We start from the raw sequence: 26386 nt of genomic DNA on the forward strand, positions 1-26386 counted from the left end.
GATTTACAGTAGATGGGGTAGAGAGAGAAGATGGGAGGGGAGGGGAGGGGGGATAGTAGAGGATAGGAAAGGTAGCAGAATACAACAGTAACTAATATGGCATTATGTAAAAATGTGGATGTTTAACTGATGTGATTCTGCAATCTGTATTTGGCATAAAAATGGGAGTTCATAACCCACTTGAATCTAATGTATGAAATATGATATGTCAAGAACTTTGTAATGTTTTGAACAACCAATAAAAAAAGTAGCAGGATATAAAATCAACACCCATAAATCTAATGCATTTCTGTATATCAGTGAAAAATCTTCTGAGAAAGAAATGAAGAAAACTACCCCATTTACAATAACTTCAAAAAAAAAAAGATACTTGGGAATCAAGTTAATGAAAGAGGTGAAGGGTGCATACAAGGAAAACTACAGAAACCTAAAGAAAAAAATCAAAAAAGACCTTAAAAGATGGTAAGATCTACTTTGCTCATCAATAGGCACAACTAATATTATCAAAATGACAATGCTACCAAAGCACTATACAGATTTACTGCAATTCATTTCAAAATCCTAATGGCATGCCTCATAGAAATAGAAAAAGCAACAATGAAATTTATCTGGAAAAATAAGAGACCAAGAATAGCTAATGTAACCCTTAGCAGAAAGAGTGAAGCAGGTGACATCACTATACCAGACCTTAAACCATACTACAGAGCAATGGTAACAAAAACAGCATTGCATTTGCAAAAAAAAAAAAAAAACAAAAAAAAAAACAAACAAAACAAAACAAAAAAACAACAGACTGGAAACGAATGGTACACAATAGAGGTCACAGAGACTAACCCACAAAATTATAATTATTATATATTAGACAAAGGTGTCAGAACATGCACTGGAGAAAAGATAGCCCCTTCAACAAACCACTATCTCTCATAAAACACAACTCCAAGTGTATCAAAAACCTAGGAATTAAACCAGATACTCTGTGTCTAATGGAATAAAATACAGACTCTAATCTTCATCATGTGGGATTAGGCCCCAATTTCTTTAATAAGACACTGATAGCACAAGAATTAAAACAAATAATCAGTAAATGGGATAGAATCAAACTAAAAAGTTTATTCTCAGCAAAAGAAACAATCACTGAGGTGAAGACAGAGCCTACATTTTAGGAGGAATATTTTACTGCTCACATATCAGATAGAGCACTAATCTCTAAGGTACATAAAGAACTCAAAAAACTAAGCAAATAATAATAATAGTGATGATAATGATGCTGCTGCTGCTGTTGATGATAATCATCATAATAATAATGATAATAATAATATTAATAATAATAACACAATCAAGAAATGGCCCAAGGATCTGAACAGAGTTCTTAGAAGAGAATATACAATTAATCATCATTTTTTAAATATATCTGATTGGTTATGGTCCTCTCTTTTCAGGACCAAGAACAGTTTTGGTTCAGTTTCTAAGGAGGGGAAACATGAGCAAGAATTATTCTCAACTCTCCTTTATAAATTATCAAACACAATTATCTATGTCATTTTATAAACATAGCTGGACATGGGAAATATAGGTTTAGAACAGAGAACATTTTATTAGAAACAAAGTGTAAAACAAAGGAAAAAAAAACATAATTATTTGTACCACATTGAACCACAAGATAAATGGAACCTGGAATTCAGAAAAGAAAGATTCAAACTTTTATACTTTGGAATGTGGACGACATGGATGCCTAAAGTAAAAAGGTTATTACAAGCTTTTGAAAGAAAATTCATGTGAGTGGCAGATAATGGTTAACCAAATAGAATCTACACAGTGTATTCCAGGGGCTTTGTCAGCTGTTCACTACAGAACATACAGGTATTCATAGCATCATGAAGAGCATTATTCATCTGTGCCCTCTAAAATTATTCCCATAGTACAGATGAAAAAACATGGGCATCTGGATACTAAATGGCAATTCAGCAGCCCACAGAAAACTACCCAGAGACAGAAATGTATGAAATTTCTTCAAAGACCATAAATGTATTGTTAGCTCCTGACACAGGGATGTCAGTCTGGGGAAATATTATTTTCTCTCCATTTTGAAGAGAGTGCATTGAGAATACATTTCAGGGGAAACATAAATACTTTTTTTTTTCTTTCATGTTAAGAAACTCTTCAGAAACAGAGCTCAAAAGACAGATTTCTTAGAAGGGTAAATGACTAGAAACTAAAAAATTAAAAAAAAAAAAAAACACATCAGTGGCCCTGAGTGACTCAGTAAGGAAATAAATCTAAAAGGCTTTTAAGAAACTGAAAAGCAAAAAAGTAACTATTTCTAAAAATAAATATGTTCATTAGTTGCTATCTACACAACATGTCATTAGGTAAACAACAAATTATATATGAATATTTCTAGGATTGGCCAAATTTTATTAGATATGACTTTATATTAAATTCCAAAGTCGAGATAATAGAATTCATGATTCACTGCCAAAAATATTACAGAAAAAAATTTTAAGGAGTGGATGTTTAGTAAATATGTCATTTAACAATTTTATTACCATATGATTTTAAAGAAATTTATTCATTTTCCTGCAGCCATAGTGTAGAGAAATTTCTTATTTATTTTTCCTGTAGTAATTAACAATGATAAGCCCTAGAATCCACTTTAAATAACCTACCCTGACAATCATACAAGAAACCTATAATAAATGATAAGCAAAGAAAAAAGTCAATTTTTAAAAATAATTTAAAACTTTTTATTTTTTTAAATCAATCTCTAGCTGCATTTTTGGATCCTTTTCTCATCTTTTAAGCCAAAAATATATAAAAGACAAAAGACTGAACTTCAAATTTATATATGAGATATGTTTATTAACTAAAAAATTCAAAATCTTTAAAAATTTAAGAAACAGAGAATAAAAACCCGTCATGGGAAAAATTAAATAATATTGATGAACATTTAAAACAAACTAATAATCATTAACTCAAAAGAAGTTTAAATTAGTATCTATTTGTGGAAACTATTTTGTTATTGAATATATATGATACTCCCCATCACAGAGACTTACTGAAATTAGAGCATATGTGATCATGATAACATGTAAGTATGTAATGGTACTCATCCAAACACTTGAAGCCCAAGGGCATGGCTCAATACAAAATACATCTTGGAAGAGATAAATAATAATCTGTAGGAAAAAAAATGGTCACTGGGGCCAGTAACATTTCATAATATATCCAGTTTAAAAAAAGAGCATAAAACACTATGTATAAATTTTACATAGATGTCTTACGCAATTGGTATTTCACATGTGTACATTTTTAGAAACAAAATATGTAGCACATAAAAGACTGAAGTATACATCCCATATCAATAATAAAACTCATCATTACAAAGGTGATAATTTTCCCCCAAATTAACTGACAATATATCTCACCAAAACTGCTATGTACAAATATGAATTTATCAGAGTGAAGTCTACTTTTATGCCCAAATTAACTGACAATATATCTCACCAAAACTGCTATGTACAAATATGAATTTATCAGAGTGAAGTCTACTTTTATGACCAAATTAACTGACAATATATCTCACCAAAACTGCTATGTACAAACATGAATTTATCAGAGTGAAGTCTACTTTTATGTGTATTCTATAAAAAAAACTATAAATAAATATATGATAGAAGAAAATAAGAGAATAGGGAAAGGGGAACTACTGGATACTGAAGGGGAGCAAATTATATTTCATGTTGTATGGTTATGTCAAAATAAACCAGACTATTAAATACAAGAATAATGCAATAATAAAAAAAAATCAAGCTTTACTTTAAATGAAGTAAGAAACCAAAGCATAAATTTTTAAAATTCATCTACAAAGTTATATGTAACTTTAGTCAAAAACCTTCTCAATTATAAGAGCAAAAGAAGAACTTATCATGGCCTACTATTCATATATATTGTGAAATTATAATATTACAATAATAAAGAATCACAATATAAATAAGATCCCCACATGAATACATATGTATGTAAAAACAGTATGCTTTATTGCAAAAGCAAATTCTAGATAAATCAAACCATAACAAAAATAATCTCAGCAACTTAGCTAGGGACTTTCTCAAAATAAATTTAAACCTGCTAGGGCTGTTTACTGATGAAGAGTCCTTGCTTCCCCAATGCGGAAGTATAACACCAGAAAAGTGTGCCAAGGCACATTTAGAGCGGAGAGTAGAAGCTTTATTTAAGGACAGTAGAAAAGACTTCTCCCCAGAAGAAAAAGTGGACCAAAGAGGTAAAATCCATGAAAGGGATTTTTTTTTTTAAACTAAGGTGTTTTTAGCTTTTTTATAGCTAAGGTCTTCCTTCAGCTATCCTGCATTCCTGTCACATTCCTGTCCTCTGTTCTGTTATCTTGCAGTGTTGGAATGTAGGTGGGAAGACCCAAAGTGTGGAGGACAGGTGGGCTGAAGGAGTAATTTTGGCTGGAAGGGCTTTTGGATTAGCATCTCCATGTTTGCTGTGAGCTGCTTCATTAAAATTTTCTAGGGATGGGCTCAGGGCCTTGGGGACATTTTTAATTCCCCTTATCCTGGACTCCATTCTCAATATGGTGTTCATTCTTGATTTTACTGGATTTTAGACCCACTACACTAACTACCTATCTATAAATCTGGCTTCACTACCAAGGATATGGCTAATTAGTACAGTATTCCTAAGTTCACCTAACTTTAACAAAATAATAATAATGAACAAATTAAAAATAAAAGAATGTCAAAATGAAAATTAGCTAGCTCAAAAGAAAATTAGGTACCCCAAAATTACAGTTCCTCTCCTGCAGGAAAATGGAACCTTGGAGATTTGATTTTGATAATTATTCCACTGGTCAATATCCAGCATCTGGTAAGACACTGGGCTGTAGGAACACACCTGCCACATAGTATTTTATGCAGATTCTGAGGATGCCCTTTGAGCATAAGGAAGGCAGCAAAAAGTCTCTGCCACTGACATGTTCCCCATCTGGTTGGACAGTAGGACTGAGGAAATAGTGACCCAGTGGAGGAGTTAAGCCTGCAGACTCCAGAAACTGCTCATAGTCCCAATCTGCTAGCTCCTGTTTTCAACACAGCCCATCTTGTGGTTCCAATACTCTTCCTCCCCCTGCCTCCCTTGCTAGGCCAATGCACACTCACCATTTCCTGGTTCTCAGGAGTAGGGCTACTTGGGATCCTCAGTTCCTGCAAAAGAGAACAACATGTGACTCTGAAGTGTGAGACTATAGAGGGCAAAAATGGAGGACTCAGGAGATAAGAAGTGAAAAACCCACCCTCCCTGATGAAACCTGATTGGACAGTTCCCACAAAATGCTCTTGATTGGAAGGGGCTTCAGAACATGTACATTGAATCTGAGAGAAGTGAACCTTTTTTGAGTGACAGGGAATATTATCCAATCCAGGCATGAATAAGGGCTACAAATTCAGGTCTTTGAGTGCTATTTTTTTTTTAAATCTGAGAAATGTACCCCAGAGTCTCAGGCTGCTGTTATTTTAAGGCATGGTTGTTTCCCATAAGTGGGAACTAACCCAACCAACAGAACATTTTCATTTAAACTTACATATAAAGTAATTTGAGTTTATGGATTATATATGCTTGTATATTATTCAGGAATTAATATAAAATAATGACAATAATTATCAAATTTTATTTACTTTTTGATCTCTGTTCTTTTTAGGTGACAGATTGAACTTTGAACTGGAAAGAAAACCCCTAATATAAAAATGCCCAATAAAAACAACACATAAGGGGCTGGGATTGTGGCTCAGCAGTAGAGTGCTCACCTCCCATGTGCAAGATCTTGGGTTCGATCCTCAGTACTACATAAAAATAAATAAGTGAAATAAAGGTATTGTGTCCAGCTACAGCTTAAAAAAAATAAGGTACAAGGTGAGAAACCAGCCCCAGAGCAAAGACTATCCAAGGAAGGGGGCATGACTCTTGTCCTTGGGAACACAAAGCACTCCTAGGCTCAAACCCACCCTTCTGAGTTGTTTATCTACAAATAACAGGAGAGATCTGATGTGCCTGCTGTCCCTGACTCAGTCAGGCTAGGTGGGGATCCATAGCAACCCCCTAGCAGCCACCAATCAACATGAGACAGGGAAAATTCCTGGGATTACAAATGACACTTACAGTAGTTTATGGTGGTTGATAACATTTTGGGAAACCATATAGTTCAGCATATACTCCCCTAATGGCCTAAGCCAATGTGTTCAAATGTATCCCCATCTTGTACTAACCAATCACGCTTACCCAACTTGTTCCCACCAGTGAATGTGCTAAATCATGTTTTAGAGTTGTTTATGATTTTCCCAAGGTGTGTGATGATTTGCTAAGAGATGCTATGATGTATGTGGGGTTCCTGCCTTCACCAAAGAGTTATTAAACTGCTGCAAATCCCAGGCTCAGGTCCTCTAAGCCACCAGTTGCTGTGTATGTGGAGAACTGACCTAGTTTGCAATAAAAACCTCTTTGGTTTTTACATCGATCTTGGTCTCTGGTGGTCTTTTGGGGGTCCCACATTTGAGCATAACAATCTCTCCTGAAATCCATGGGAAAAGAATTCAGCACCCCAGTTCTCTATAACTCTACTTTTATAGCACAAAAAGTTATAAATGTGGGGTGACTTGAGAAATTACATGAATAACAAGATTTTCACAAGCATAATACAAAGACACATAGTAGGTTAATGGTCTAAATTGTTAAGCACTTAGGGAGTAAATTTAGATCACAATATCAGAATTGATGATGCATGACTAAAGTTTCAGAGTGAGTTGTTATTTGGTTAGGAAAAGCCAGAATTTATGAGTCATCACTAAAGTTTCAGGGAGAGTTGTTATCTAATCAGAGAAAACCAGACATGGGTGAGTTGAAGGCACTGGTAGGGATTTCAAGCAAGTTTACAAATCACATTAATTTATAATGAAGAAGAAATTAACTTTTCATACCTTTGTGATGACATGGTTCCCAATCTTAAAAGAAAATTAGGCTGGATTTTTCACTTGCTATGGCCATAGCTTTTAAAGTATATGTTTCATACTTTATCAAGTATGAGAATTAAATTACTAATATTAATTACTACTAATTTTTTAAAAGACTGAATAAAATAGAAAATTAGATATTTGTTATTAAATGCATAAACATTTTGATTAATATATTAATAATGTAAACATGGAAAATTTTGACAATGATAAAAGGACAATTAATATAAGGGATTCAATATTATAAGTCTCTCATGTTCAGTGTGTCAGTCATTCAATAATTTTTTTTTTTTTCATTTTTTTAGGTCATTTTGAATTACACTTCTGCAAATGTTTGGTAAGTATACAAATTTAAGATTTTGTATTTTGTAAACTACAAAAATGGCAGATTTAAGCTCCTGTTGGGATTTTAAAACTTATAAGCCATGTGTGTCATTTTAGCACTTTTTTTTCATATTTGCACACAGTCCAATTCTAGAGAAGAATGAGTTGGAGACATAGTCTACTGTTCTGAGCTAAAGAGAAATTGCCTTAGGATATTTCTAAAGCTTTTAAATTTTCTAACATTTCAGAATTTTTGGTGATTTGAAAAAAAAATTATTTTAAGAAATGAATTGTTTGAAATTAATTACTTATCTTTCCTGCATTATTTTTCACTTTCATTGATTTTTTAGAAGAACTAACAGAACAGAATTCCAAAAGTGTTCCATGTAAATTTAAAGGTATGTTTCTAATAATCAAGATAGAAAGCAGAAGTAAAACATCATATAGTTTGGTGGTTCTGGCTCAAACTAGATAGTTACTTATTTATTTCTGCTATTATTCACTAGATACCTGAGGTTGCAGAAATCACCAACCAACACAGAGAAAAGTCTTTTTAGTTTGTTTCTCACAACCAATTCAAGCTAAAATACATTAGTATCACTGTAGTTTCAGAACAAAGTGTGTTTCTAAATAATAAAAATAGGTATACATGAACATATGAATAAATATACAATAAAATATAATATTAGATAGATTTTTTTCCTGGATAATCAATTTGTAAATATTTCCCTTTAGACACAGTGTGCGAACAAAGTGTCATAAATAAGACATAAATCCTACATTGCTACACAGAGTAATTAAAGCACATACTGAGAGCTTGGTATAAAACTTGGCATAGAGACATAAATAACTAGAGAACATTATAGAGAATTATACCTGAGTGCTAAGCAGCAAATTCATAATCTTTAAGTATATGAAGAGACAAGTTATAATATCAAATTTTATAACTCAGTTGCTGCTAATATAGATAGATATTTATTAAGAGATGGTTTTATGCAGATTTTTGGTTTAAAAAGGGAAAGATCAGATAATGTAGGTGATTTAAACATGAGCAATAATATTTTTCTGCATTCAGCACCTTTTTCACAGATATATAAACTAATAAAATGCAGAAATAGTATAAAGATTATTCACTAGAAGTAAAACTACTTAAAAAGAGAACCAAAATTTCCATTCCTGTCCAAATGTTTATTCCTGACAAAAGACTGCTTTTTTGAACCATTTTTGTAGATATCATTTTTTGTAATAAATATTTTGGTGATTTTTTGCATATTACTTTATTTATGCTTCACATTTTCTCTTTGGTCCTATTTTACTACCTATATTCTGAAAGAAAAAATTTTTAACTCCTAACTCCCTTGATATTTGAGATATCGTTCAATTTTTAAGCATATATCATTTCTATAATGAATACTCTGCTTTCAGTAAAGAATGACTATTTGCATGCACCTGGCTCATTTACACGAGTTTTGTTGTGTTCTTTGATTTTATTTACTGTGAAGTTCAAAAAAAGGTTAATGTTAAACCAAAACACAAAGACCACCAACTCAAATTTTAAATCAAATTAAATCAAGATTGTTTTGTGTACATAAAAGCTGGCCAGGACTGCCTCTTACAAGATTCTATGCTAAAGATCATCCCCCTGATCTTCAGGAAAAAGTTTTTACAACACAAAAAGTTACAAAGGAGGTGGATGTGTAAGGTACTTACAGCTAACAATATTTTGACAATCATAGTACAAAGGCAAACAGCAGGATAAGGATCTACATGGCTAACATTTCAAGGTAGAAAATAAATTCATCTCCAGACATTAGAATTTATGAGCTGCTATTGAGATTCAGAGAGAATTGTTATTTGGTCAGTGGGAGCCAGAATTTATGAGGCACCAGTAAGGTTTTAGAGAGTGTTGTTATCTGGTAAGGGATAGCCAGGCATAGGTGAATTCAAAACACAGGTAGAAATTGCAAGCAAGTTTAAAACATCAAAATATTGTCAGGCCAAAGAGAAATTTTAGTTTTCTTACACAAAACATAAATAAACTTTTTACCTCTAAAAGCTCTATGAGAAGATTTTATTTTATTTTATTTTATTGTATATTCTAATATCTACTGGCTTCTGACATTCCTTTGTTTGTAACCATAAATGCTTCTCTTCTGTTTTTTCGGGCTACCAAAACAAAAATTATAGGTAAGTCCTTCTCATAGGGAAGATGTTTCTAACATAGGAAGTAATTACCCTTTAACCCACAGTGTCTGACAACCATATTATAGGTTATGAAAGACCCTCCAATATGCTTGTTCTTCCAACCATTGTTTGCAAAGATTGACAAAAGTCAATTCATTGTACAGAATGAGTGAGGTGAGTCTCTGCTCTGCATCCAGAACAGGATGTAAAAGAGCCTCCAAATTGAGTTTAAGACAGGGCTTTACATGACATATCTGACATAATCCTAAAAACAAAAGAAAACATAAATTCAGAGAGAACCATGCCCACATAATCTCATTTGACAGAATCAAATTCATAAGAATAACAGAGGACAGAGGCAAATCTAAACGGATTTAACTATATTTTCTTTTTCTAAATTGCTATTAAAGTCTCCCACAATTATAGAGGTCTGTATCTCCTAAGTTACTACTTTATCATTACCTTCAACCTACAATGCATGAGGCACACTGAATTTACCCTCATACTCATGTAGTTATCATTTATTTTTTTCTATAGAAATGCATATGTATATGAATATATTTTTCACACATTTCCAAGATTCTACCCTGAAAATTTCTGTGATATCACTTCCCTGAAATGCATTTTTATTATTTCATGTCAGTTCATCTAAGTATTCCCTATCATGTGTTGCAAAAGGTGAGACAACTCTAAGGCCCTTCTTATTTGACTATTTAAAAACTATAATTAAAGGTCAACCTCAGTACCTCCACAGAACTTAAGTCTCATTCACCTATCTCATTCATAGTATTTATTTTTTAAGTAGGTAACAGAAATTTTATTTTGAAGAAGAGAAAGTGATTTAAAGCCATTCAGTGAACTGTAGAGGATCTCAAAAACATATGGTTGTGGTTCTTAAACAACCTTACCACTGAAAGATCTGGATTACACTCCAGGTTGGACACTGATACTATGCTTCCATGGGAAATGGTTTCTTGGTTGTGAATATTGTCTTTCCCTTTCCCCTATAGTCTTGGAAATGTGTAGATTGTGTGAACTTTTAGAATCACTATTTTCCACACACTTAGCATGGACCCATTTGATAATAGAAGACATCTATATTCTGAAAAAAAAATGAGACCCTTCACAAAGCCCTAAAGAAGTGATTGAATAATCTCTGGAAAAAATAACAGTCAACTATTAGATTATTTTTTAAAAATACTAAGAATAAGTTTAGTTTGTAATACATTACTGTACTAGGAAAAGTGATATAAATGCAATTTTAATTTTTAAAATTGTTTCTGATTACTACAAAGACACTATAAAAAATTAGGTACATGGGCTGGAGTTGTGTCCCAGCGGTAGACTACTTTGCTAGCATGTGCAAAGCACTGAGTTTGATTCTCAGCAAAATATATAAAGAGATTTTTTGTTTTATTATTTGAATACATGATAGTGGAATGCATCGCAATTCTTATTACACATATAGAACAATTTTTCATATCTCTGTTTGTATATAAACTATGTTCATATCAATTCCTGTCTTCATATATGTACTTTATCTTTTTAAAGAGAAAGAGAGAGAGAGAGAGAGAGAGAGAGAGAGAGAGAATTTTAATATTTTTATTTTTTTAGTGTTTGGCGGACACAACATCTTTGTTTGTAAGTGGTGCTGATGATCAAACCCTGGCCGCACGCATGCCAGGTGAGCACACTACCTCATGAGCCACATCCCCAGTCCCATATATGTACTTTAGATAATAATGTCTACCACATTCCACAATCCTTGCTAATCTTTACACAATACTCCTACACTGGCTACTTCACATAAACTTGCCTCAGGAATTTAATGCAGTAATCAAATAGATTTTATTCAGCCTATGCAGTGCTGTTGGAATGGCTATTATAAAAATCTAAAATTGTCATGTATAGTGGCATAAGGCTGAAATTCTAGAATCTATGGAAAATGACACAGGAGAATTGTTAGTACAAAGACAGCCTCATTAATATAACAAAGCTACAATCAACTTAATGAAAGCCTGTCTCAAAATATAACATAAAAAAAATGTGGATGTATCTCAGTGGTATGCATCTCTGGGTTCAATACTCGGCACCAAACTATAGAAAACCAAGCAAATATCTCATAATTAATATGGATTCCATGGTACACAAATATGTAAAAATGTTGGTGACAATATAAATTTAATAAATATATTTTTTAAAAAGTGTTAAGGTTCTTTAAAAGCCCAAAATAAAAATGCCACATAATCCACTAGTAATAATTTGGGGTAGCAGTGCAAAATCGTACATGCCTGTACTCTCAGTGGCTTAGGAGAAAAAGAGGTAGAAAAGTAGGGATTAATTCTCAAGTTAAAGTCCATCCTCAAGAACTTGGCAAGGTCCTAAGAAACTCAGTAAAACCCTCTCTCAAAAACAAATAAACAAATAAAAGTGTTGAAGACTGGGTATGTAGCACACTGGTAATGTGCCCTTGGGTTAATCTCCAGTATTTCAATAAATAAAAAATATAAATAATAATTCTTGGTTAAAAAAATGCCATTTAATCCAATAATAATAACTCTGGGTATATATGTAAAAAAAATTGGAATCCTTTTGCTAAATATATTGCCACACATCTATTTTTATTGTACCTTTATTCACAGTATCTAATAAAAGAAAACAAATAAAGTATCTTTTAGATAGAAATTATATCAGAAAATGTCTTCCAATGCAAAGCATCCAATTAGTCCATCCCTTCAGAAGCTACACACTAAAAATTCAAACTGGTACCTAAAAGGCAAGTCCCAGAGAGTGGTGTTTTATACTCAAAAAAATTTGGAATCTCTGGGAACCTTGTTTCAGATATTCTAAAACTCAGAACTAGGTCCTATAAGAGTTCAGAATGAGAACACAAGACATAGTAAATTCTTTAATGGGGAATCTTAACTCAGACACTGACATAACCAAAAGCAGAGTTGGAGATAAAAAATAGATTCTGTTTCACTGATTTCTGGGTTATGGATTCAAATCAAATATATATTAGAAAATAAGTTAAGGCTACTGGTTAAAATCTACATAAAACAGGTATTATAAATGTATCAGGGGCTGGGTGTGTTTGTGCAAGCCTGTAATCCCAGTTGCTGAAGAGGCTGAGGGAGAATTATCAAAAGTTCAAAGCCAGCCTCAGCAGAAGTGAGGTGCTAAGAAACTCAGTGAGATCCTGTCTCTAAATAAAGTAAAAAAAAAATTGTGATTTGTCTTAGTAGTCAAGTATTCCTGAGTTCAATCTCCAATATCCCCCATAAAAATGTACCAGGGGGCTGGGGCTGGGGCTTAGTGGAGCTCACTTGTCTGGCACATGTGAGGCACTGAAATCAATTCTCAGCTCCACATGTAAGTAAATAAAATATAAGGTCTATCAACAACTTCATAAAAATAGTACCAAGATATTGACATGGACTTTTATCTAATTTGCATGTACTTTAGCTCTTAAGATTGATGTTGGTTGGGGCTGTGGATGTGGCTCAAGCGTGCTTGCCTGGCATGCATGCAGCCCAGGTTCAATCCTCAGCACCACATACAAACAAAGATGTTATGTCTGCTGAAAAATGAAAAATAAATATTAAAAAATTCTCTTTCTCCCACTCTCTCACACTCTTTCTTAAAAAAAGATTGAAGTTGGCCAGGCATGGTGATGCATTCCTGTAATATCAGCTGTTTACAAGACTGAGACATAAGAATCATGAATTCAAAACCAGTCTCATCAATGGTGAGGCACTAATCAACTCAGTGAAACCCTATCTCTAAGTAAAATATAAAATAGGGGTAGGGATGTGGCTCAATGGTAGAGTGCCCCTGACATCAATCCCTGGTCTCCCACCCCCCAAAAATGGGGCTGAGTAAATAGCTCAGCATGTATAGTGCTTGCCTTCTAAGCATGAGACCCTGGGGTCAATCCCCAGTACAGAGAGAGAGAGAGAGAGAGAGAGAGAGAGAGAGAGAGATTGAAATTGCATGTCATTTAAATTCAAGTTAGTACCACTTTTATTTTTTTTTCTGCCACACCAGAATAAAAGAGTTTCCTGAAATGTTTGGAAGGTTTCTCTGGGTTTTTTATTTATTTATTTGTTAAATTAATTTTATGTGGTGCTGAGGATCAAACCCAAGACCTTGCACGTGATAGGTGAGTGCTCTATCACTGAGCCACAACCCCAGATTGTCTGACCATAAATAAATAAACAAAAAAAACAAATTAATAAATAAATAAACCCTCAACTGATGACCCATTACAGTTTTTAAAAATCCTTAATTGGAACACATAAACCTCATTTAGGAGAGATTCATTCTTTTTAATGTCACATAATTTTATTCTGCTTTCTTCTCATAAGAAAAATCTCACAATGATAAATTAAAATCTTTTAAAAATGCCCACCAGTTCTTGAAGAAAAACATTATAAATGATGCATACCTTTGAAATAAACATGGGAAAATAATGATCAATAATGCTGAATGTGGAATTTTGAGATGAACCAAAATTTCTCAGTTTGCCAATTGAATCTGGGTGCTTGTCTCATAAATTTTGAAGAAAAAAAAATCTATTTAAGAAAGAAGAATAGAACGCCCACCATGTGGTATGAGGAATGATACCAGAAAAAAAACAAACTCATTTTTGTGTACCATCTTAGAAGTTCACAGATGGTTTAGGGCAGAACATGGAGCATAATGCATTTAGAATAGGCTTTGAAAAAGGCATCCTGACTACCATAAGGGTTCATTTTCATTCTTTTGTGACCCATCCTTTTTTCTTCAAATTCAATCAGGAATCACCCCTAGGACAAAGGACTTTGTTGAAGGTGTTCCCACAAGTGGGCTTCAAGGTCTTTTGCATTTGAAATAGGCCTTAATGGTGCTCATTAACATCTTTCAGTTAGCTAGGAGGTATGTTTGAGTGAGGCCTATTATCCACATTACATGGTCATTATAGTATGTATTCTATTTTATACTTAATCTCTGTGAAAAGGGAACCCTAGATTTGGATATGTGAACAGAGAGCTAGAAAACTAGGGGTTTATTCTGAGACCTATGGAGAGCTACACTGAAGTTCTGGATTTCAGATTTTTGTTCTGGATTTGAGATACTGCTTCTGCCATATTTAAAAATCTCAGGACTCATGAAGAGAATGAGTTAAAAGCCAGCATCATCAAATCTGTGAGGCCCTAAGAAATTCAAAGGGACCCTGTCTCTAAATAAAAATATTAAAAAAGGGGTGGGGATGTGAATCAGTTGATAAACAACTCTGGGTTGAATTTCTGGTACCAAAAAGAAAACAACACACACACACAGGGACTGGGGATGTGGCTCAAGCGGTAGCGCACATGCTTGGCATGCGTGTGGCCCGGGTTCGATCCTCAGCACCACATACAAAGAAAGATGTTGTGTCCACCGATAACTAAAAAATAAATATTAAAAATTCTCTCTCTCTCTCTCTCTCTCACTCTCTCTTTAAAAAAACAATAAAGAAAACACACACACTAATAATAATAATAATAATAATAATAATAATAATAATAATTAAACAAACAACCCCTCATGAGAAACAAGCCCTAAAATTAACAGCCTCTCTCATGCATGAATATGATAAATGGATTTGGAGTTCTCTCCTGATAATTATCTCAGTCTTCACTATGCAATCTAGATACATGCTGGACTCATGGCACAGGGCTTTAGAAAGAAGCTGAAAACACCATACAATTATGGAACAAAGTGCCCAGGTTTTCAACTGCTGGCCTAAACCTCACTAGACTAGTCAGAGGGAGGTGAAGGCTAAGCTGCCACAGAGAGACCCTCTGGCCACAAGATTCTGGAGAGAAGGAGGAGGAGTCCCTAGCCATGACTGCCAGTTTCCACCATTGCCACTCCTGTCAGCTTTAAGCCACCTTCCTAAGCAGTCTCAAGATAACAAGGCACACTTACCATTTCCTGGCTCTCAGGGTTCTCAGTGTTCGCCCTGTGGTTTGTTTTCAGATTCTGCACAGCACAGACACCTGGGCTCTGGATCCAGGTCAGAAGTCTACAAAAAGATTGAAAAAATGGCAGGTTCTAGACACCAAGGGAACAGAAGATTTTGGAAAACCTCCCCCTCATCACTGGTTGCATGAGGATTGGACAGTTCTCACCTAAGTGACTGATTGGTCAAGGCTTCAGGCACTGCCTCCAACCTGAAGCAAGTGGGCACAGAATTAAAGTCTGAATGGCAGGATGCTCCATTGTCATTGTTAACTGACTACAGATCAGGGATGAGAATATAGCTTAGTCAGTAGAGTGCTTGTTTTGCTGATATAAGGCCATGGATTCAATCCCCTGCACTACACGCATACACTCTCCCCCCACTGGAAAAAAAAAAAAGATTAAGTAAAGGACTTTGGGGACTAGGGTTATGGATCAGTGGTAGAGAACTTCCCTAGCCTGTGTGAGGTACTGGGTTGAACACTCAGCACCACATTACAAAGCCACCCAAGAGGGGATGTGGCTCAAGCAGTAGCACACTCACCTGGCATGTGGGTGGCCCAGGTTCGATCCTCAGCACAACATACAAACAAAGATGTTGTGTCCGCCAAAACTAAAAATACATATTTTTAAAAAGCCAACAAACAAACTACTAATGATACTGTGTCCATTTACAAAAAAAAAAAAAATCAAGAAAAAAAAGAATGTGTATTGCACTGGTGCACCCTCACTACAGAACTCAAAAACACTTTTTATAAATAATATATACATATATGTCTTTAGACAGTGTATAAAATTCTCCGGTGATGTCCTTTCAAGTAACTTATATTACAGTTATGCTTCACAACCCTAAAATCCTCCCCACCACACTTATTATTATTATTATTATTATTATTATTATTATTATTAGCCTGTTAATTGCATTAAATGCCTCTGTATGGGGTTATTTTAAGGCAAAGTTTTCTTCCAATAATAGAACCTAGCCCAGAGAAAAATGTATTGACACTTATAACTGTTTATAGGGTTAAAGCAATTTGTGAATAAATAGCTTTCTTGTTGTATAACTGACCTTTAATATTTTGCAAATTTTACCCCCATTCTGATCACTTTGGAGTATAGATGTTTTGATGTAGGGGATCTCAAAGTGGTCATGCACAAGGTAGGAAATGAATATAGTAAGATATAAGACTGGTGATTGCTGAGTATGTAGATTTTGCTATACAAAATAAGTATTGGTGGATGATATGGGGATAGGGAGAAAAAGAGCAATGAAAAAAAAACAAGAAAAACTTGAACAGTAGAGGGGTTCACATGCTACAAGTCTACAATGATATCGTGAATATAGAGGGTAGTGTTCTTGGAATCAGCAATAAAATCTGAGGGAAAGAAAAAGGTAATTTTTTGCACAGTTCCCGTGTGAGAGAGCCAGGTGAATGGGTTCTGTGTTCAACTCTTCCCACCTAGGAGTGGAATTTATAGTTCATAGGGTATGTCTCAGTAAGTAGTAAAACACCATTTCTATGTACCTTTACACTTTTTCATGGCTACAAGCTGACTTTGACAATTCCAGTCACATTACATCTTTGCACTTGTTAGCTATTCATTAATTAATTCATTCATCACCTCAATAATTTGTTTTTTTATTTACTTTTTCTTTAGTTGTCATTGTTTTTACATTACTGGTGATTACATAATTGCATAAATATTCTGAATGTTGACTTTTGGTTAAATATTGTTTTATGTGTTTATTCATACATTTACTTTTCATTGAAATGTTTTTCCTTTGCCAACCCTGATTTATATTAGACCTCAATCTTCATTTATGAAGACTAGATAAAACCACATTATTCCAAATAACTCAAGGATTTATCATCTTTGCAGAATCCTAATCACCGACTAAAGTTGACCCAGTCTGGGTCAACTAAAAGCTCTGTCAAAAGTCCTCTTTTTTCTTATACACACTATTATAATAAAGAATTCCTCTCTCACTTTTATATTTTGCAGAGTAGACTAACTTGCCAAGCAGTAGTTAATAACCTAAATGAGTTTTCCAAGTAGCTGACTATTACTTTTAAATTATTTACATCCTTGACACTGAGTGTCACTGATTACTTTTTTATTTTTTCAAGATCTCTCTCTCTCTCTCTCTCTCTCTCTCTCTCTCTCTCTCTCTCATGACAAATTGAAATCAGATATGCTTTTATACTAAGAAACACTCTCAACCTTTAATAAATTATTTTTTAAAGAAAAAGGGTTTTGCTGTTTTTCTTAGAGCCTCACTAAGTTGCTGACGCTGGCTGACTTTAATCTAATGTTATAGAAATTTGAAATTTCATATATATATATAGCGTGAATATAGAGGGTAGAGGGTAGTGTTCATTTGACTCTTTCTTCTCTTGGGGACTGTGCCAGAGTTACCTTCTTCTTTCATTTCTACCTTATTTCTGCCTCCAATTAAATTACCCTTTACCCTCATACTACCATTGATCCACCATTAGACTTTTTAAATCTGAACTCTTGAGCTGGTCATTCTTTCCTTCTTTCATTCACAGCACTTTTTTCTCTACCTGTACCTATTCCACAAATATATTTTTTCATAAATACTCACTACTACATACTCAGTATCCACCAGTCTCACATCCTGATCCATCCCTGTTCTACCTTTTCCATGGATCACTTTGAAATCCTCTCCACCCAGATATCAATAATCCAGAGTAAGGTCAGGTATGGGTGTTATATATGCAGGTTTTTAAAAGTCATTTACATAACAATAAGCCTATTGAAATTGGGATGTATTTTGTCTTAGGTTAAAAAAGAGAATCTACAGACTGCACCGTTAGACTGAATTGCTTAAAATTCATTAATCTCAATACTTTGGAAAAAGAAATTCTATAAAAAGGAGAATAAAAAAAACATAATACATAAAGTGACAAATTTGAAGAAACACCAAGTGTATATATCAAAGAGAGTTCATATATTGGTGCTTTCAAAAGACAAATTAATTTGAAATAAATGTAGTTAATGTGAGATGTAGTAATCATTTATTAATTATATATAATGGTAGTATACATGTATATGTACAAAATGCATCTCATATAATTATGAGTATACATTGCAAAAAATGAAATCTACAGTATTTTTTTTTTAATTTTGCTGAGAACACTATAAATACCTTCATCTAGGTTTATGTATTACCAAATGTTCAGGATACATTTTGTACTTTATAAAGTTTGCAGCTGATGAGCAGATCTTTTTTTTTTCAATTTTTAAAAGTAGCAGTTTTTATTTTCAGTTAGAACATAATGCCATCATTTATCTTTAATTTTTAAATATTTTTTAATTATATATGACAACAGAATGCATTACAATTCTTATTACACATATAGAGCACAATTTTTCATTTCTATGGTTTTATACAAATTATATTTACATAAATTCACTTCTTTATACATATACTTTATATAACAATATATATCATATTCCACCATCATGTCTAACCCCATGATCCCTCCCGTCACCTCCCAACCCCCAAAAGGTCATTTTGATACACAATGATGTATGCTATGAAGTTATAGAAAAGAGTATATACCTTATAATAATATGAACAGATAATGTTTTGTAACTAATACACAGAATAATAATAATAATAATAATAATAATAATACACTTGCCATTTAGACATTAATAAATTATACATCTGGGGCTGGGGATGTGGCTCAAGCGGTAGCGCGCTCGCCTCGCATGCGTGCGGCCCGGGTTCGATCCTCAGCACCACATACCAACAAAGATGTTGTGTCCGCCGAGAACTAAAAAATAAATATTAAAAAAAATTTTTTTAAAAAATAATAAATTATACATCTGGCACTACTGACATCTTTTCCAAAAAAAATTGACATCTTTTCCAAAAACAAGGGGAGTTATTTATGGGGGAAAATGGTATTCTACGCTTTCTTAATATCAAGAATAAATTATTTTCAGAAGTAATATATATTTCAATATAAAAATAAAATAGAACCAGGTTCCATGGCACACACCTCTAATCCCATTGGATTGTGAGGCTAAGGCAATATAATCCTGAGTTTAAAGCCAATCTCAGAAACTTAGCAAGGCCCTAAGCAACTATGTGTGACCCAGTGTCTGTGTGCCCCTGATTTAAATTTCTAGTAAGAAACAACAACAATAAAAAGAATACAAAGTATTGATGAGGACACAAAACAAATTCTCATGAACTAATGATAGAGTAAAAATTGCTGTTATTTCATCATGAAAACTGTAATATATATATATATATATATATATATATATATATATATATATATGAAATACTCCTCACCAAGCAGCCTAAACCTTTCGAAATTATAGTATGTGTGTACCATGACAGTGTACAAGTATGTGATACCATAAGACTAGAGGTATACTTGTCAATACAGTAGAAATATGGGGCCTGGGAGGAAAGAGGAAATTATTCAGAAAAGAAAAAATAATAAAGTTTGAGAAAAAATGGTTTCTGGAGCCCAGAAAGATTTTTGGTTTAATTAGAGTACAAAATACCACATAAGTATTATACTGAAGTTACATCTGTTAAATACATCACATGTATAATGGATTTCAAGGAAAATATGTGGAACTTATCACAAACTAAATAAAAATTTACAAAAGTACATAAAATACCATGTGCATAAATAAAACTAATCATTACAAAGACAACTATTTTAACTCAATTTAATATATAATATTTTTCTACCAAAATTTTAGCATGTTTTTCTTTAAATACAAGAAGAGAGCTGGACCTGTTTGTGCACAATTGTAATCCCAGTACCATGGGAGGCTGAGACAGGTGTATTGTGAGCTCAAAGCCAGCATCAGCAAAAGTGAGGCCTTAAGCAACTCAGTGAGACACTGTCTCTAAATGTCATACAAAATACGTTTGGGGATGCGGCTCAATTCCCCTGAGTTTAATTCCAAGTACCAAGTAAAAGAAAAGAAGGGACCAAAAAAAATTATCTTAGAAATAAAATATATGTAAAATACCCCAAAACCTTTAATAAAAAGAACAAATAATATAGTTATTGTTATAAGACACATTTACTGTATATTATGAAACTATATTGAAATAAAGCATACCAATAAATCATAATATGAATCAAATCTGAAAGCATATGTAGATCAATAGTATTGTTTTTTTTTGTTTTTGTTTTTGTTTTTGTTTTTTTGCATTTCATTATTTATTTAGATGTTTAAGCTCTTGCACTAAGTTTTTACAAGCTGGTGAACACTGACAAATTATTTCTCCCACAGAACTATAACCACACATTCCCAGACAGTACAAATATATGGTTGAACTAACATTAATACACATCACCATTTTATCAATTACATAATAAAACAAAATTATCAAGTATCCAAATATTAAGTTACACAGCTCAAAAGGCATATAAAATATTAGATGTCTGCTCAATTCATCAGCAGAAACCCAGTTTTTCTCTTTTTTTTGCAAGAGGTTGGCAATAAAAAAAATCACAATTCAAACAAAAAGTTAGTAAACAACTTCTGATAATTATGAAAAAAATTACAAGAATTTCAGAAACTTTATGATTAAGAATTGTTTTACCTACAATAACAGAGCATCTCTATCTTTTAAAAAAATATTTACTAAATTAAAGAGCATATATTCTACAGGTTCTGCATGAGACAAAGGCAACATTTTACTGAAAATATTTAATAGCCCCCTCCCATTCTTTTTTTCAGGCCCTCCCTGTTAAGTTGTACCTCAAAGTGCAAACATTAAATTAACTGTAAGGCTTTTTTTTTGTCTGGAGACTTAAAGACATGTGCTTCTGTAAAAACTTAGGTTTTCAAAATGGAGGTTTCCCATAACAGCAAAAAATAAAACTTATAGAAAGATATTAAATAAAAATAATTGCTGTAAGACTTGGTAAAAGGAAAACAAAACAAAACAAAAAAACCCCAATAGGTAAAAGCAAACCTGATGTATACTGGTATGAATGTGGGAGATGTAAACATAAAAAGAGCAGGCAAATAATCATATAGGGCCTACAATGTTTGAAATGACTGAAGGAATAAATCTCATAAGGTCTAGAGTGTTCTTAGTTCCTGGAATTTTGGTTTTGTATGATACTAAAAATATACAAGTATTGTGCTGGGTATTTTGGCACCTAATCTTCCTAAATTTCTTATGTAAGATTCTGGCATGGAAATAGATTTAAAGACATTAGCTCAATACCGCATGATTTCAGGAAAGGTCAACTGGTACAAATGATAAGCACATTTTAAATTGTGAACAGCAAGAATCTTTTGCTAAGTGTCAAAACAGGTTGATCATAACCCAAACATAGAGGTTGAAATTCTGTCAAGCTTGTGGCCTGGTAAAACTGCTTTCCAATACTCCTATGGAAGCTTCATCAGACTTATTCACCACGCCAACATGTTGGCTAATATGTACGACAAATTAGGTCCCGACCTAAGTTCCACTTCGAAGGCAATAGCATCAGGCACCCGAGTTTTATTGAATGCAACAGTTGTTTCTATGACCATTGGAGTCTTTGAAGCGCAGCACATTTTAGGACAATACTTCTCTAAATATAAAAGTTGCTTGCTGTTAAATGCTCCATGCCATTTTTGTCTTATGAATTGTACTGCATCTTCATATTTCATTCCACCTTCAATCAATGCCAGGGCAACAAGCACTGGAGATCTCCCAAAGCAAAGCCTGCAACACAATGAACAGCAATACAACAACCAGGTTCTTCACGAAACTTAATTTTTACAAGACTTAAGCAGTCATCGACAATTTGGTTGGACGGCAGTGCACCATCATCAAAAGGCCAATGAAGAACATGGATGCCTTCTTTCTCCACAAGAGTAGTGTCATAGGTTGCTTCACATACTCTTACTATTGTGGTAACACCATACTTCTTAAGTTCCTCTATAAGTTTGTTTAAGGTTGCATTAGTTGGATTGTGTGTAATAAGAAATCTCATATTCTTGTATGTGACTTCCACAGGAGCAGGGCGGTTCATTTGAGCCATTTTAATTTAGTTAAAAAACACTCAATAGGGTTATAAAAGATTTTAATAAATTGAATACAGAAATGATGCAAAGTAACTGAAGTCTACTTCAATATACTCCACTTGATATTCTCGGTAATTTGAGTATGAAGTTGGGAGTAATGGGAAATGAAATGAACCTCCTAACAAAAAGCAGCAATTCTTCAATCCAGTAATACTGAGGCAATAGAAAGGAAGTGCACTGAGGTTTACCCCATCCAGGTCAGAACTCTTGTAAAATACTCGGTGGATTTTCAATTCAATACGTCTGTGTCCAGGTTAAACACTCTTATGGGGGCTTCTTGGTGGAGTAGTAATGAATTTCTACAGTTCACTTGTCTGCATAGAGGTGGTGCTGTGCCTGGCAGTAATCTCCACTGCCCTTTAGAAACTCCATAAATGTGTAACCAAGAACACCATAGTACTGAGGAATATGTTTACTCATTGAAGATTGTGGCCTAATCATACAGCCGGTCCGAGGTGGCAGTGGAGGCGGCGGTGGTGGTGGCTGCAGGGCAGAGGGTGGCGGTGGTCATCACGGGGTGGCGGCTGCCGTGGCGGTGGAGGTGCAGGCGGTGGAGGTACAGGCTGCAGGGGGGGGGCGCACCAGACTACCATGCAGTGAGCGGCTCCAAGGAGGGAGCATCGCCTAGCCGGCCCACAGCCGCAGGAGCCAATACTCGAGCAGACGCCGTTCAATAGTATTGTTAAGAGCAATAGAAAGGCATGTGTAAAACTGACCATATTAAAAATAACATTAGACGTGAATGAATGAGTCTATCCAACCTAAAGTTAGAATTGGGACATAGTGGCAAAGTTCACTGTTAGAGTGTGTATGCAGAATGTGCAAGATAGTAAGTTCCAACCTTAGCAACACTATAAAAAGCAAATATTAAGAGGGAATGATGTTGAAAATAAAGCAGAATATTAAATGAGACACTCTCCCTCCATCTATAGATACATTTAAGGAAAAAACTACTGTGTCTCTTTGGCAAAATCATGAATGAGTAGGGAGATTTAGATGCACTGGATATTAGTCTGGTCTTAAGAAATGTACCACATTTGGGACAAAATTCCCAATTACCATCATCACCTCTAGTGAACAGAAATGTGAGAGAGGCCTGAGGATATAGCTCAGTTTTTAGAGTGCTTGCCTTGTATGCACAAGGCCCTGGGTTCAATCTCTAGCACCACAAGAAAAAAAAAAAAAAGAAAAAAAAGAAAGAAGGAAATATGAAAGAAATGATACAAAAAATGGTGATATCTAGGATCCATAAATGCCTTTACAAGTGTTTCATCAGCTGTGACCAAGACACAAAAATACGCAAATATCAAACCTATCAATTTATCTCAAAAAAATCTACCAGCATATTTTCCCAACTGCTGTTGCTGACAGATAAAGTTCACTCTAGCTTGTATTATAGGTGAAATAGGGAGGAATCCAGTAAACTACTCTTGGTTTGAGTGAGATTTTAGCACTTCCTGAATCCTGCCCCAACCCTGATATACTAGGAATAAGGCCAGAACTACCAATTCCTCTTAGAAAAAGTTTTTGGCATTTTTTTGTGTGTGTGTATGTGTGTATTGAATGTTTCAAATTTAACATATTTTGTTTATGTTACTATATCCCTGATACACTAGTAATAATGCCAGAACTACCAATTGCTCCTAGAAAATTATTTTTTTTGTGTGTGTGGATGTGTGTACTGAATGTCTCAACTTTAATATATTTTGTTTACATTACTATGTCCTGAAGTTCCAAACTGTAGAACAAAAGGTGACTGAGCTTATGTAAATCTCTGTAGATTTCAAACAAATGAATTTACATTCTTTTCCCAGCACTTTTATGAACTGTTTTATACCAAACAATAGTTCAGAAAGGAGGTTAAAAAACAATGATCCCTGTTTGTTCCAAAAAACCTTTACAGAATAGTCCTACATTAGCTACTTCATATAAACTTTCCACAGGGATAAAATGCATCAGTCAAAGAGATTTTCTGTAGCCTGTGCAGTGTTGTTTAAAAGGTTATTATAATAATCTGAAAGAGCTAGGTTGGTGGTAAATATACTGTAGGCTGGAGAGGCGAGTCAAGAGGATTGTGATTTGAAAGACAGCCTTAACAACATAGCAAGGCTATAAGCAACTTAGTGAGATATTAGTGATATATAACCTGTCTCAAAAAAATGACTGGGGACATAATTCAGTGGTAAGCACCCCCAGAGTTCAATTCCTAGCACCAAACCACACCAAACCAAACAAATATCTGGAAGATAGTAGGGACTCCAGAGTATATGTGTATATATATATATAGATAAAAATTTGGGTTACAATATAAAGTTAATAAAGATATTTTTGAAAAAACTATCATGGTTCTTTTTTTTAAGAGAGAGAGAAAGAGAGAGAGAATTTTAATATTTATTTATTCATTTCAGTTTTCAGCAGACACAACATCTTTATTTGTACATGGTGCTGAGGATAAAACATAGCACCACACGCATGCCAGGCAAGCGCACTACCGCTTGAGCCACATTCCCAGCCCCTATCATGGTTCTTAAGAGCTCAAAATAAAAATGCCATATAATCCACTAATAATAATTTTCTTGAAGCAGGATATTATTGTGTATGTCTGCAGTCTCAGTGGCTCTGGAGGATGAAACAGGAGGAATTTAAATGCAAGACCAACCTCAGAAACTTGGCAATGGGTTAAATGACTCAGTGATATCCTTTCTTATTAATAAAATAGGGATGTGACACAGTGGTAAAGTGCCTAAATAAATAAAAATAAATAACAATTCTTGGTTTAAAAAATGCGCTATAACCCAGTAATTATAATTCTGGATAAATATCTAAAAAATTTGGAACACGTTTGTTAAAGAAATTAATTCACTTCCATTTTCATTTTAGGTTTATTCACAGTATCTAATAAAAGGAATCAAATGAAGAGCCTTTTAGATGCAAGGTATTGATGAAAAGGTTCCTTCCAGCTGCAGATCATCCATCTACTTGCCTTAAAGGCTGCATACTTATAATTCAAACTGCTCCCTAAAAGGCAAGACTCAGATATGGAATTTTCTGAGAACTCTAAGAGATTTTGGTACCTCTGGAAAAATTGTGTAAGACTGGGCTGGGGATGTGGCTCAAGTGGTAGCACTCTCGCCTGGCATGCATGCGGCCTGGGTTCGATCCTCAGCACCACATGCAAACAAAGATGTTGTGGCCACTGAAAACTAAAAAATAAAAATTAAAATTTTTTTTCTGTCTCTCTCTCTCTCTCTTTAAAAAAAAGAAAAAAAATTGTGTAAGACTATTCTAAAACTAAGGAATAGGTAAATTTTGGAGTTTGGAATGTGGACGACATATCGTAAATTCCTCAAGAGGGAATCTTAATTCAGACACTGTGATAAGGTGTCTGGTCTGGGGAAGAAAGAGGAAGTAAAACCAGAGTTTGATATAAAACTAGACTTTGCTTCACTGATTTCTAGGTTATTGATAAAATCCAAACAGATATTGGAAAGTGGTTAAAACTACTAATTAAAATTTATGTAAAACAGGCATTTAAAAAGTACCAGGAAAGAGCTGAAGGTGTGGCTCAGTGGTACAGTGCTTGCCTAGCATATATGAGGCCCTGAGCTTAATTCTCAGCACCACATACAAATAAATAAAATATAAATAAATATTTTTAAAAATACCAGGTAAGGGTTTAGGGTTGTTGCTCAGTAGTAGAGTGCTTGGCTAGTATGCATGAGGCAATCTATTTGATACTGGACCCATCATCATCATCATCATCATCATCATCATCA

At 34.0% G+C, this 26386-nt stretch overlaps 1 protein-coding gene, 1 long non-coding RNA gene and 1 pseudogene across 3 annotated transcripts in view; 1 reads left to right on the forward strand and 2 right to left on the reverse strand.

The window, feature by feature from the left end:
- The window catches only part of LOC308631121, a 1170527-nt gene that overhangs the window by 578083 nt on the left and 566058 nt on the right, over positions 1 to 26386 (forward strand). The window lies entirely within an intron of this gene.
- On the reverse strand, positions 20755 to 22567 carry LOC308631120 (protein tyrosine phosphatase type IVA 1-like; annotated as a pseudogene). The gene has a single exon. The product of its transcript is annotated as a protein tyrosine phosphatase type IVA 1-like (transcript).
- On the reverse strand, positions 22716 to 23051 carry LOC308631086 (uncharacterized protein; the record flags this gene model as incomplete). The annotated part of the gene is made up of 1 exon (XM_081262012.1): positions 22716 to 23051. One exon carries the CDS (start codon positions 23049 to 23051, stop codon positions 22917 to 22919), a length of 135 nt encoding a protein of 44 aa, XP_081118138.1. The 3' UTR covers positions 22716 to 22916.

This window comes from Spermophilus citellus, assembly GCF_964194105.1.
Source record: "Spermophilus citellus genome assembly, chromosome: 11".
Lineage (NCBI taxonomy): Eukaryota > Metazoa > Chordata > Mammalia > Rodentia > Sciuridae > Spermophilus > Spermophilus citellus.